General features: G+C 39.4%; 1 protein-coding gene across 2 annotated transcripts in view; it reads left to right on the forward strand.

Annotated features, from left to right (window-relative positions):
- LOC103045140 (WSC domain-containing protein 1) overlaps positions 1 to 14894 on the forward strand; it is a 52689-nt gene that overhangs the window by 13750 nt on the left and 24045 nt on the right. For both annotated transcript variants that reach the window (XM_022681094.2, XM_049466996.1), the window contains exons 2-3: positions 11915 to 12682; positions 14491 to 14605. In XM_022681094.2, coding sequence (XP_022536815.2) covers positions 12268 to 12682; positions 14491 to 14605 — 530 coding nt within the window. In that variant the 5' untranslated portion in view covers positions 11915 to 12267. The remainder of the gene's footprint in view (positions 1 to 11914; positions 12683 to 14490; positions 14606 to 14894) is intronic.

Genomic DNA, 14894 nt, shown 5'->3' on the forward strand with positions numbered 1-14894 from the left:
TAATTAATTATAATATTTTTAATCACCTGACAGCACTAATAATTTATTTAGATAACATAATAAATGAGTACACTGTCAATAAATAAAACATATGTTTACAAAGTCATATAAAGACATTACTTACCGGTAGATGAGAAGTTAGTTGTGTAATTATAGCTATATGATAAATTGTGGGGGTTTTCTATTTAAAAAAGAGAAAAAGAAGCTGCCTCAGAATAGCTTTAGTTTCAATAAACACATCATTAACATTATTTTAACTGAACATACAGTAGATTGAACACTGTTCCTGTTTTTCATGAAGAATGTCTAGTGAGAGCAGCAGTGTTTCCTTCATAAATATAGCCTCTCAGTTTTACTTTTAATGAGCTAGTTTATGTTTTAGGTCTTGAATGAAAACTTAGCTTGTAGTCAGTTTAATGTAATTGATTGTAGTGAATATGGAACATGCTGAGATAGATACTGTGAGCTGTGGATTCTGTCATAGCATAAAATACTGCACATGAGCAGCTGGGCTTCCGCCTACACTGCTGTGAATAGTTCAAGCTAGAAAAATGTGTTACAAGTGATGTGTTTCAAGAAATTGACAGCACTATATATATGTGTGTATATATATATATATATATATATATATATATATATATATATATATATATATATATATACACATATATATATTAGGGGTGTCACGATTTTCTAAATCCTCGATTCGATTTTAGGGTCATGATTCGATTAGATTCTCTATTTTCTTTTCTTTTTTACAGCAGAGAGGCCTATGCCAGTTTTAGATTAGTCTGTGGTCGGTCATTGGTTTGATTAATCAAATTTACAATATCCTATTTCAAAAAGTGGGCTTGATATAAGTGATGCAAAGTGATCCAAGTGATCTGTAATACACCACATTAGGCACTAGTAGTCAAATTTAAATAATTTATTAAGATATATATGTAATGCCATCTAGTGGATTTTTTGGTAGCAGTAGTGTGCACTGTTAAAACAGCAATGTGCAACATAACAAAATAAATATTAAAAAAATACAGGAACAGTCATGTACAAAATAATAGAACAATTAAAGCCTCAACAAACTGAACTTTATCTATCTACAATAACAGTTAAACATGAAAAATAAAACTTGGTCCCTGAGAATGACAGGTTTTTATCTTTAACAAAGATATATTATTAACTTTATCTGAGAGAAAGATGCTCCTTAAGGTACCAAAACTACTAACATATTTGAGGCTAGACAAAACAACTGTTATTTTTATATTTTCAAGTTTTTCTTTAAGAAGATGAGAATGTCCACATTCTCTGGAGAAAGAGCTGCTCTTTGAGCAGTCACAATGTCCGCGGCGTCGGCTACAGTGTGCTGCGCCATTTGCGTAGCGCGCACTTGTTTGCGTAGCTTAGAGGGAGGGATCGTCTGTCCTCTTTTTGACTTCGAGGCTCGAGACCATGACAAAATTAAGATCGATTTCGATGAAATATCGAAATCGTGACACCCCTAATATATATCGTAATTTTGTCATGGTCTCGAGCCTCAGCGGCTAAAGCTGTTGCTGCTCCAGATTCAAATCAGGAGAACTGAACTAAAACTCCTGTATAACGCTGCACTTTAGTGGAATGGCTTTACTGCTCCTTAATACCTAACTGAAAACTGTACAATTCATACATAAGGCACAATGGCAATTTTAGGGAAAATAAAGGGTTTTAATAATAATTATTTAATACAACAGTGAATATAAACGTAAATACACTTCCACATAATTTCAGAGTCACAAAATACCTTGTTTAACTACTCCAGCAGGCAAAGGCAACACTGAGTAAGATTAAGTTAAGTTTTTTGTTTCAAGTGTTTGATTTGAGTTAGTGTAATTTAAATCATTTAAGGCAATCGGTTTCCTCAAATGAAATAAGTTGATGCTGTTTGATAGGAAGTTTTTCATAACTAAAACCTATTCATTTTACTTTAATAGTTGTGATGAGTTAGCTCAACTTGATTTGCTGGAGTTGTGTAAAAACAGTGAATTTAAGTTTGTTAAACAGACATACTTCATTTTAATGAGTTGACACAACTATTATATTCATTTAAACGAAGATCTTTGTGTTGAACCAACGTATAATAACTGAGTTTGGTCTTATGCCTTTAACAGCTTCTTTTCCATTGGCTTCTGGCACAATCTATTTGCATACTGGGTGTGTCCAACAGTTTCTGACTAATACTCACCATCAGTGTGTAGTGATTCCCCCCTAAACTACATTAGATAAACTTGTAGATCATATATCATGATTAGCTGCTTGTTCTCTGTGTTGTTTTAGGCTGTAAGAACAAGCATCATTTGCATTTTCTGAGCTACAGTAATTCTCTGTGTTGGCCGTGCTCTCAATACTGTTCACTCTATAGCTCATTTATGTGAATTAATGATTTTGAGAATTAATGTTTAACTCCACACAGTATTATAACTAATAATAGAAAAGTGAGTTTTGAAAACTTAATTTATTTGAGGCAATGAATTACCTAAAAAATGGTTTCAGTAGACTTAACTTATTAGGGTTTATAGTGCACACTAGAGTCCAAAATACTTAAATAAACTAACAATTACACTGTGAACATGGTTAGTCACTTGATTTACTCAATTCTATATAATAATGATAATGTGCATTATTGACACTTATTTTAGAAAATAATTTATGCTCAAGTTGTTTGAGTTATTAAATTTTTCCTTAATTCGGTTTCCTCAAATCATTTGAGTTTACTTAACTCGTCAGGTTTTACAGTGTAGTATTTAAAAAAAGCTACTTTTTCTGTAAAGCTGTTGGCTTCTGGTCTCTATCTTTAGCGTTAGTCTATTTGTTTTAGTAAACCTGCAGTCGTCCAGTGTTCTAGAACTGCTGCTACCATCTGCTATATCATGCTATACTAATGTTCTACATTCAAATGAAAAAGAATTATAACATAGGCAAAAAAGCTCACGCACACATTGACGTCATGTTTGTCCTTTCCTCGTGCATAATGTAATCTGCATTAGGCAACGCAGGCTTATGTTCTCCGAGACTTATGTTCTCCTAATGCAGGAGCTCGCTTGCTTTTTCATGGACTGTCTCCGGAAATTGGCCTCAATGATTGTAAATCAGTCACAGACTAGACTCCTCAGACTGCTCCTGCCCTTTCACAGTTATATAAAAAACAGATAAAACGCTGACCAGACAGCTGCGGGCTACTTTCAGAGATTGTCCTTGATTCTCTTTGATATGAGTAGGTTAATTCAGACTCTGCCAGTGTCCAGAAAAGAGCAGAGTTACATCATCATACAGAATGGCTGATCTGCAATTACAGGACCTCCCGAGTAATATGAGCCATTTCCTTCACAACGTTTTTCATCAATCGGTCTTACAGAACTACTTGTGTTTTTTTTAAGATCTAAACAACACGCCAAACTGTTCTGCAGATTGTTGTTGTTGCTCTGAGGAGGAGAAATGGTTCAAATCGTTATTATAGTCCCGCTGATTGAAAGCCTAATCTCTAAAATGTTATGCTCTGCGCTCTGTTTTTGGAGTTGGCCTAGAACCATTTTCCGAGTGAAGGAAGACAGATTGGGGTCACTGCAGGCCATCAGAGCAGCAGGTCACCTTTCATATGTCTGCCGTCCCACTGCGGCGTGCGCCGTCGGGCAGAGAAAGTGACAGAATGGCCATTGGGGTAAAAGAAAAATATAAAAAACAATGCGGAGATATGTCTGTACTAAATGTTAAAGACATCCAGTTGAGCTTTTATTGAATGTGGAGGAAAAGAACGCTCTATGAGCAAAGAATGAGCCCTATAATTGTGCACTTTAGTGTAAAAAGACATCAGTGGCATACAACAAGGCAGTCCTTTACCAGTAAACAGGCTGAACCTGGTTTAGTCCTCATATAATTAATTCTTTTTTAAGGTCTTTTGGAGACTATTCAATTTTTTTTTGGAAACTAAATGTTTAAGGATTTTTTTATGACAGTGTTTTATACTACCCACTCAAACATTCCCATTTTTGTGGCTTAAACTGCTGAACGATGCAAAATCAAGGGCACACGCTTAGACAACTCGTTGATATTTGGTCATAGGTTGCCTAAATAGGTCTGAATAGAGCTATCAAAGGGAATTGATTGAGTCCAAACACGTGATAGAGACAGATGCATGCTAGGGGGTGTAGCCCTAAGCTGGAGATTGTCCATTGACAGGAATGGAGGTTTTGGACTACACAGTCTGTATTAGGTTTGACAAATATGGTGTCTCGTCTCATCCCACCTCGTGAGATGAGTGTCTTGTCACACCCTGGTATAGAAAGATTGTGATAAAGCAATTGTGTAATAATTGAGCCAGGCTTATTATGGACGTTCCCAAAAATAAATTACACTCGATATTATTGTCCTCATGACAGGCACTTTGACCGCTCAATGTTACGATGCTTGTGTGGTACTGAAAGCAGTGTCCCTTACTTGAACCTGAACCTGAGCACACAATCCAGTGCACTATATTAACAGGACAGTGGTCGCCAACATACTCCTTTTGGTGCTGTCTCAACCAGGTTACTCAGTTTTGGTGTAATGGTGTGGGGTGCAGATTCATACCACTAGTCTTTCCTCATAAGTACTTTATAAGTCCTACATTACGTCAATGAATTCCTGCAACTAATGGTCCTACTTTTTCGGAATGCACACTCTGGTGCGCTATTCCAGCAGGACAATGCTCGTCCAAATACTTCTGACATTGCTCTCTTAAGTGTTTTATATAATCCGTCTTTATCATGGGCACTTTGACAGCAGATCCTACAACCAGTATCCCTATGTTTTCTGAATTTTCTAATCTTTATCCCATTTTCTCCCCAATTTACAAGGCCAAATACCCAACCCATTCTTTGGGTCTCCCCCTTATCACTAGCGATGCCGTAACACCAGGAGTGAAGACTAGCACATGCCTCCTCCGATACTTGCTGTGCCGAGTAGCATCACAGTGGAAAGCGCAGCGACTCGGTTCTGATACATCAGCTCACAGACGCCTTGTGCTGATCGACATCACCCTTTGGAGTAACGAGAGAAAGGAGCGCCATCTACCCACCCAGAGAGAGCAAGGCTAATTGTGCTCTCTCAGGGCTCCGGTAGCTGATGGCAAGCTACATGAACAGGATTCGAACCTGCGATCTCCTGATCATATGGGTAGCACTTAGCCCACTGGACCACTCATAGCCTAAATTATATACTCTTTTAAGAATAAACGATACGTTTTATGTCTGTAAATAGATTAAGAATAGCAGTATTTTACACTGAGTAATGGGCAAATCACAGTAAGCTGCTGTTCTGCTGTAATAAAGAACTTTTTGAGAAACACTCAATCAAATTTTGTGCACAGAAGTACAAAGCGGATTCATAAATGGCACTACAGGAGAGCAGTGCCCCACTCCAATTTTGTATTACATTTTCAATGGCTTGCAAATTTGGAGTACAACCTCATTAATCTGGCATTAGAGCGGACGACTATAGCTGCATTAGACTCACACACACTGAGGGAAGAGGGAAGAACTGTTGGCACCTAAACAAAAGGGTCAGGGGTCAGACCCATCAGCCTGTGCGGTGGAAGTGAGGCGGCCGTGGTGTAAACAAGGTGATAAGATGGAAAGGAAGCGAGTAAAGACAAATGGGCACGTAGCTCTGCACCCCTCAGCACCACCCTGCTGCTGCTGCCAACTGATAATCAGGCCTCCTCAGTGGGGTTCCTGCTGTAGAAACAGGGATGAAACCAGCAGGGCCATGATATTACAGTCCAAAGTTGTTTTCCTTTTGCTACGTATCTGACTAAAGGGGGAGGAAAATCGCGCAGTATTAAGCACTGCCCATGTTGTCAGGTTTGGTGAACGGAAAAATAAAACCGCCCTGGGCGCTGCATTATTATTCAGAAGCATATTTGTTTCTTTGTGATTTTATTATGTTTAACAGCAGGGGGGGACCAGCGCAGCTAGTGAAGAGATACGGCTGTAATAAGGATTACATCCCATACTTTTCTTAATTATAAAACCCAATGAAATAAGTAGTTTTCTAATATAAGTCATTGTTTAATTAAGAGCATTCCTTCCCTATGGCTAATTTTGTTATAAATGAGTCTATGCATAACCTCATCCATAATTCCATCATTTTACTGCCTGCAAACACCTAAACGAATACAGACCATCCATGCTTTGAATTAACAAAATGTTGAATTGTTTTACCAAATCTCTACCACAGATCTAGGATTTTGTTGTGCATAAATAAAGATATATATATATACAGAACAAAAAAAAAAAGAGATCACTTCAAAACGTTCAGCTTCTCTGACTTTACTATTTATAGGCATCACAAACGGAGGAGTGAGAGGGTGGACGTAAATGCATGTATAATTTTCTAATAACAAAAATGGATAAATAAAGCAAAAAGCAAAAACAACCACAGGAAACAAGTTTATTGACAAAGACAAGAACAAAGACTAAACAAATAAGAAACTCAATAGCAGGAAACACAGGGGGTAAAAAAAACAAACAAACAAAAAAATGACACATATACACAGCATGGTAACACACAAAATACTCCACAAGGAGCACTGAAACAAAGGGGCTTAAATACACAAGGAGGGTGAGGAACACCTGGGACTAGTAACAAGGGGGTGTGGTTACAAAGAAGACACAAGGTGACAACACTAATGGCTAGGGTGGAGACAGGACCAATAACTAATCAAGGCCTATGCTCTAAAAAGAGCGAATGGCTGGGAGCAAAACACAGGAAAACAGAGGACAGAAGCACATGGAACCAAAGCAAGGAAAAAACAGACACAGGCTAAGGTGTGACAATAGGTATATGTTTGAGTTTATTCTGTAAACTACTGACATAATTTCTTCCAAATTCCAATTTTTATTTTTATTAATATAGTGTATTTATTTGCAAAAAATTAGAAATACTCATCAAGAAATATTTATTTAGAAACAACAACAATACTAATGTTTTACCTCAGGAATAGTCCAGAATTCAATATTTATTGGAATAACCATGATGTTTAATCACATCGTCTTGGCATGCTCTCCACCAGTCTTACACACTGCTTTTGGCTTACCTTATGCCACTCATGGCGTTAAAATTCAAGCAGTTCATCTTTGTTCGATGGCTTGTGATCATCCATCTTCCTCTTGTTTACATTCCGGAGGTGTTCAATAGTTCTACATGTGTTATTATTATTATTATTATTATTATTATTACTATTGAGACCCAGTTAGGTATCCCAAATGAGCCTCATCATTAATTAAATTTAGGATCTCATGTTAATTCTGTTAAGTCCCTTACTAATGTGTTTTTAGTATGTACTGTCCCATTAAATACATACTATTGCTTGTTTAGTCATGTGATCCTACTGAACATTTCATAGACACAACATGGAAGCAACAAGATGAGAACTCAAACACCAAAAAAAAAAGATCAAACTTGAACCAAAGTTGTACTAAAGAAAAATATGTAGAGTATATAATACAATTAAATATTTTCATATCGCCCACCCCTATTTCCACACTTCCCCTTAACCGCCATTTGTTAAAGATATCTCAGATACACACGATGACAATCATGAGTGAGCACTTTAAAACATGTTTAGCCTTCCTCAAAACTCTGCATTATTTGAAGAGAAGGTCTTACATTGTGAACATGCCATCAGTTTATTAAAACCTTGAAATGCATTAATATTTTGTGCAGAGTTGATGTTTACATCTTTTTTTTTACTTCTGAAATGAATGGAAATAGTAGGTATTTTGGCTGGACTGGGGTGTCTGCACATTTGCCTACATCTGTCCTTAAATATCTGTGAAGCAAATCTGGTAACCGGTCACTGGTTGAGTTATTCAACTGTCAGGAGTGACTTGGGACTAAATTTCCGAACGTTCTGTGCACAGGGCTGATTTGATTGAGTGTATCGTGGCTCCCGCTGATTTCCCCGAGTGATAAAGAAGGTGGAAAGGCAGTGAAGGCTGTGTTATTTTGATTTCATGCATGTTTTGTCATCTCCATCTTTGGTAGGATAGAGCTGTCAGAAGCTGCTTCCTGCTACTGAGTGTGTGCTGGCAGTGAAGGAAAAAAAATGCCAGCTGCCAGTCACTCAGTGTTCTGGGGCTGCAGAAAAATGAATCTCGGGGCTGATTGGCATTCGCAGCAGGCTCGCAGCGACGGTTTCCCCCAGAGTCGACAAGAACGCCCGTCTGCATCCTCGGCCTTTATGCAGATCTGGGCCACTTGCCAGAGCCGGGCCCGGAACAAGAGGCGAGGGGTTAAAGAGACAAAAGCAGGGTTTAGTTAGCCGAGCCGGCTTTTTAAAGCATCCTCGCACAGGGACCAATTATCCCTGGGGAAGATTTTCTCCCAGTCTCTTAAGAGAGAAGATGGGCATTCTTGCTGGCGTGTATGAAACAGAAATAAGATTGGTAAAAGGCACAGTGTGTGAAAACCCGGATGAACAGGGGTGGAAGCATTACGTGAGGCCGTGGAAAATAGGAGGAATTTTCGGAGCTTCCGCCATCTGTGAGGGCTCGACGAGCTTTTCCTTCTCATCTCACGCACTAAACTGACTGCGCATTCATATTCATACGCAGTCTGGTGATTATACTGTTAGCCCTTAAAATTAATCAGCGCGGGGCTCGGCTCGTGCTTGCCTCTGCCGGGGCCTCGGAAGACAGATTTCAGATGAAACAGACTAAGAGGAAATGTGGGCCACAAAGTGAGCCGTGCCGCTCAGCTCGACTCGACTGATTGCCAGGAGTGCGGGGCATCAGGAGACAGCCCACCCCTAACTTCAATTAGGCCTCTTACAAGATTTGTTTTTTCAACTTTTCCAGCTTATATAAGCAATCTCACTGCATTCGAAATAATGGGCTGATTAGGTTTTTAGAAGTCGCTCGGTTGTGAAAAATGCCACCCTTTAAATGGGATTTGCAGAGGATGTGTGCGCTGGAGTTAATTATCGCTGGTACAGTATAATTAATCAACAAAGTTTAGTTTAATAGACTAATTACTAGACCTGAATTCTGCTGATAGGTGCACGCTACTTGTGTGCTTTATCAAGAGAAAACGAAGGAATTAATAAAACTACCCAGATAAAATGAATAACCAGAATGGCCAGTGACGAATAGGGCTTTTAACTTGTACAGATAGCCCAAGTAGGACTAATGGGCATGCAGTGTTGTCCATGAAGATTTGGGCCGAATGTTGTTTATACTTAGCAACCGGCCAATTCCCATATTACTCATTAAAACTGGGGTGTTGGCATAAGTGGCTCAGGCCAGTTTGTATATTATACATGGCAACCAGGGTTTTGGCAATGTAGCACTCAGACCAGGCTAGAATCACGCCAAGATTTAAAATTTGATGCAGCTTACACTGAGGGTGTGGTATTCAGCCCAGTGATTTTTGCTGTCTGAGAATTGTCATGCATCCAGTAGACCTGGTGTATTAGGCCCAATCCCATTTTTATGTTGTACCCCTACATCAGAGGTCGGCAATTAAGTTTATATTTTCCAAGCCAATACGTTGCGGTCCACAAAAAAAAAATCTGTTTTAGAAAATGAATATGTGTATAATGGGATGGAGTAGCTAGTAGCTCTCCAGCCCAGAGGGTTGTTGAACCCATTTGCAGAACAGTTGATCTTAAAGCAGGTAAACCCAAGAAGAAAGGAAAAAAATAAATAAATGAACACACTGCTACTTACGCGGGATCGAACCTGTGTCGTCAGGGTCGCGGTTCAATACACTAACGCTGCCCTGGCTAGTGAATTGGGACACGGGCTGAAAAAAACACCCATGTACAGATATAGGGAGCCCAAGAACGGGCGTAAAAAGGACAACAATCGGAAACTAAAGTCATGCAGAGCACAACAGAGAGGCAGGGGAGGAATGTAAATAAAAGCTCGCCAGAGAAGCATTTTATTATTAATATTTTTTCATTATCGTTATCATTATAGTTCAAACAACCTCACGGGCCATGTTTCACACCTATAGCCGACCCCTGCCCTACGTCTTGTTTTGGAGTGTAACCCTTCCTTTTGGAACAGAGTCAATGAGTCAAATTACTAGTGATTTTTGTGCTTGTTATGAAGAAATGGCCATAATACATTGAAACTACACATTCAACTATGGTATCATGGTCTATATTGTTTGTTTTTTTTTGCAGGAAATGCTCAAATTTGTGGGTCACTTGTTCCGCCATCTTGCCAGTGATTCCCATAGCCCTCTGTTTTGAGTGTTTGATTTGTGTCCTGCTGGACAGTGTTTGTTTGCAAATTTGCTGACAACTTAACAGCTTGCCTTAACCCTCCTGTCGTGTTCACCTCCTGCCCCTTACTTTAGTGTTCCTGGTCAAATTTGACCGGTCAGTTTTAACGGCTCTTAAATTAGCACAGAAACCATTTTTTACCACCAAATTTTTATACAACACTTTTTTAGCTGTGAACAATGTCTCAAAGCAGAGTTTAAGCTGAATTTATAGAATTATACATAAGATAACTGCAGTGAAAGTACAAATAGGAATAATATATAATATATATAATATATAATATGAATGTTATAAATAATAAATTGAAAACCAAAGGCAAAACTCAAAAAGGTGTGTGTGTGCATGTGAATTCATGCACATGAGTGGCATGTGACACTCAGGTCGGAGTGGGCCTTGCAAACATAGGCATCATATTTGCAGCACCCCAGGCTTGTTTTGTTGTCTCTAGGGGCACAGAGCTTACATGGGTTTTCCCATGTATACCTGCATATTCCAGGCATAGCTGCTCCTGGCATCACTTGCTGCCCAGATCTTTATTCCATATTTCCCTGTTTTTCACTTTTTGTAGCCTCATTGTTTGAGAGATATACTCCTGCTAAAATCAACAGACCTATGTAGGCTTGGAAGTCTACCAGGTCGATTTCTCTTCAGGTGTCCCCAAACACACGCTTCCCCGTTTGTCATCTCCAGTATAATTCCCTCAATGAACTCTGGTGAAAAGAGTTGGAAGCTGGTCTTGATGTCATCCACATGAGATGAGTGTGTGAGTGAGTGAGTGTGTGTGTGAGTGAGGGTGTGTGTGAGTGAGGGTGTGTGTGAGTGAGTGAGTTGGGGTGGTGTGTATGGGGATATTTTCTGTCTGATGAAAGAATATATTCTGGTTACCCATTCATTTCCTATGGCGGTCACTTTTGACCGGGAACAAAAGTTCCTTTAATTGTCTTTTGGGCATTTAAAGGGCATTTAAACCCCATGTTCAGCTGTTTCTATTACTTTGAAACTCTAGATAAATCTAGGAACAGGAGCCGTACCCATTGGAAGCTGGAAGATGGTTGGCATGGCAGAAATAATCATTGATCTAAAAAAATGATCGACAGATTAGTCGACTACCAAATTCACTAGACTTATACATGATTGAAAATTTGTGAGATTGTTCCAAATGTACAATACTTTACATTAATGTATTATTATAGTCATTATTTATTGTTCCTGGTAACCTTTACCTTTATCTATCTCTATTTAGCATTGCAATTAGACACACATTTATTTATAAATGCTTTTTGTGCTTAGACTACCTAGAAGCGGACTAATGGCAGCTCAGCCTGGCCGAGATAAGTTAGGACCGCTGGACTAAATCCCTCTCAGATAAGGCCACTCTGCTCCCATAAAGAAGGTGAGGAAAATAGAGTAGAGGTGCCAGCACAGCCAGGGAGACTTCCCTTCACCTTAATGGAGACATACAACCAGAAACTCGTACAGCCCTGCCCATGCCTCATCCATATTTTCCCTGTGGTCTCCAGCTCTCAGGTTTATCATCGAGGATAAAAAGAAATAGATGTGCCCTGACTTGTAACTAACTACGTTTTTTTTCTCTCTCTCTCTTCACTCCAGCTACCCGGAGCCACGGAAGAGTCTGAAGAGGAGTATTCTCAGCCTCGGGTACTTCTGTCAACAAGAAATGGAATACTGCTTCCTGGCCTTCGCTTAATTCTAGTGCAGGTACATGCCTCTGCACTGAAGCAAAGCAGAGACGGAGTTCTGCTCTAGAATCTGTTCTGAAGGACTCAGGCGCCCAGGTCTGTTCATAAGCACAATGTAAATGTAAAGAAGTCCTTGAGGAAATATATCATTACAGCTTACATCACCCACCCACTTTTGTGGGTTAGCGCAATGCTAGCATGACACCGTAGGACCCCCGGCCCTTGTGTCCGGCCCGTCCGTTGCCATTGGAACAAGAGGCAAAGATGGCAAAGCCCTTCTACAGACTTCAGCGCTTCTTGCGGCGGACTCAGCTGCTGTTCATGTTCCTCGGCGTGGCCTACATCATGGCGGGAAGCGTGCTCTTGCTGCAGAGGTCTGGACTGGTGATATCTCAGCGTGGAAGTAGCAGCAGTTTCCTCATACCACCCTCGCTGCCTTCACCGCCCAGGGCTCTGGAGCCTCCTGCCATCAGGGCCAGGTATGGGATGATGGGTCCTCGGTTGAGCATAAAAGGACATCAAGGGAGCCAGCCGGAGGACTGGTCTGGACCACAGTGGCTGATGTCCCGCAACCAAGAGATCAGGCACCTGCGGCGGCGATGGTTCCATAGCCTTATGTCTGAGCAGGACACGACCAGAGCTGAGAGGGTCAGTCTGAAGAGGAAAGTCAGACACAAAGGTAAAAATTAATCTATCAAAGTTTCTGTTGATGATATGCTTACATTACACTGACTTGCCTGATGTCATGAGACGCTAAAGAATGCCAGCTTCTAGCCAGACTGTTTTTTTATTTTTACACCATTTGCTATTTTTACACCAGTAACAAGCTCAAAGTAGCTCCACGCTTCATTGGTAGAATTCAGTGGGCCCTGACATTTAGAAAGAAGGAAATGAGAACTAAAGAAATGCATGTATTTCTATTATATTCATGCAGGTTCACACAATACATTTTGCAGTCGGTTCCTCTATCCTACCTATTTGTTGGTGCTCATTAGCCAACTATCAAAAAATACTGTTTATACACAAAGTACCTTAAGGTAGCTTTACTCACTCAAATAAACAGTTTTCAAGAGAGAAACAGCGCGTTATGTATGAAAATAGACCAGAAAATAGACGTATATTGATGGTGCGCTTTATAATCCGGTGCCCCTTATAGTGCGAAAAATACGGTACATCATTGGCAACTGAAGACATTTAAAGTACATATTGTTTTTGTAGAGAATAAGTACATGATTATAATGTTTTTATTTATGACAAAACTTACTTTAAACAAAGTGTAATTAATTTACAGTAAATTATTACATTTATTATACAGTAACGTACTGCAGCCTTTCTCCACAGTAAATTACTATACTTTTATTATCCTTTCTTAGCAACTTTTTGATGTTAAGTTAATGTAAAATTTACAGGAACATTTTTACAGTGTAATCCTGGGATTGAGCAGAGGTGTCAAGTAACGGAGTGTTAATACTTTGTTACCTTACTTAAGTAGAAATGTTGGGTATCTATATGTTAGTGAATTTATTCGTTTTTAGATGACTTTTTACTTCTACTCCTTACTTTTTTACGCAGTTATCGGTACTTTCTACTCCTTACGTTTTTAAAGATAGCCTTGTTACTCATATTTTATTCTGGCTTGATTTGATTCCGGCTGGTTAACATATAAAAAAGAGAACTCGCGCCATCCAGAAAACTTGTGGTTGGATAACAAGTATAAACATATACAATTCAGACCCTCTTTTGGTTTGTATTTGATGGGTTTAGGTATACTTTATGAGTTCAGGTGTAGAGGTGGGTAATCTAGGTCCAAAAAGTAAAAATCCATCCCAGAATTTCGCTCCAATTGCCTGGCTGGCTCTGGAGCTAATTGAATCTAATCCCTGGGATGGATTTTTAATTTATAAGGTCATTTGTCCTCTTACATTACTTGGTACCACTTTAAAATAAGACTACCTTTATAAAGGGTTTAAAAATGGTTTACAAGTAGTTTATTAATGGTTACTAATTAGGTTGTAAATTCCTTAAAAATCATTAATAATCAGTTATAACACATACGTAGAAAGGGCAACAATGACCTTTTGTTTGCCAAATACTGAACCCACAGCCATCTATATTGTTGCCCTTTTTACGTGTGTGTTATAACTGATTATTAATGTTTTTTAAGGCATTTACAACCTAATTAGTAACCATTTATAAACTAATTGTAAACCATTTATAAACCCTTTATGAAGGTAGTCTTATTTTAAAGTGGTACCCAAAACTACTAAAGTGGTAGTAGTTTTGAAAGCAATACTTAAGTAAAAGTTTGAGTTGATATTTCAACTTTTACAGAAGTATTTTTAAACCCCAGTATCAATACTTCTACTTGAGTAATGAATGTGAATACTTTTAACACCCTTGGAATTGAGTATCTGAAAGCTCTTATATCTTAAAACCTAAAGGTACCATATCTAACTATTTGCTTGTCTCCACACCTTCTCTGATCAGGGACGTACATCGGCTGTTTTCTGGACGATGCTAAGGACCGGTCGCTGAAGGGCATGGTGTTCTACGACTTCCGCAAAATGACCAGCACCCTGTGTCAGGACACCTGCACTGAAAGGTACCTGGATTTCTCACACAGATCCTCCCACAGAAAGGCATATGTTGCCTAGAAGCACCTTCATACTCTACTTAAGTCGAAGAGCAATGAAACAGTGTGCAGCGCCGCACCAGCTGGCTCGGCCCGGCCTGGGACTTGGAACACGGCCAATTAAAGGAGCACGGCGCTGGCGTCTGGGTTTGGCTGGGGTGGATGTTAAGGGAGTTTTTGCTGTTTGCGATGACGGAGCCAACACCTGCTCCAGCTCCTCGGCCCGGAGTTAATTGACCACCAGAGAAATTGGGTGAGG

Source organism: Astyanax mexicanus, chromosome 18, assembly GCF_023375975.1.
Source record: "Astyanax mexicanus isolate ESR-SI-001 chromosome 18, AstMex3_surface, whole genome shotgun sequence".
NCBI lineage: Eukaryota > Metazoa > Chordata > Actinopteri > Characiformes > Acestrorhamphidae > Astyanax > Astyanax mexicanus.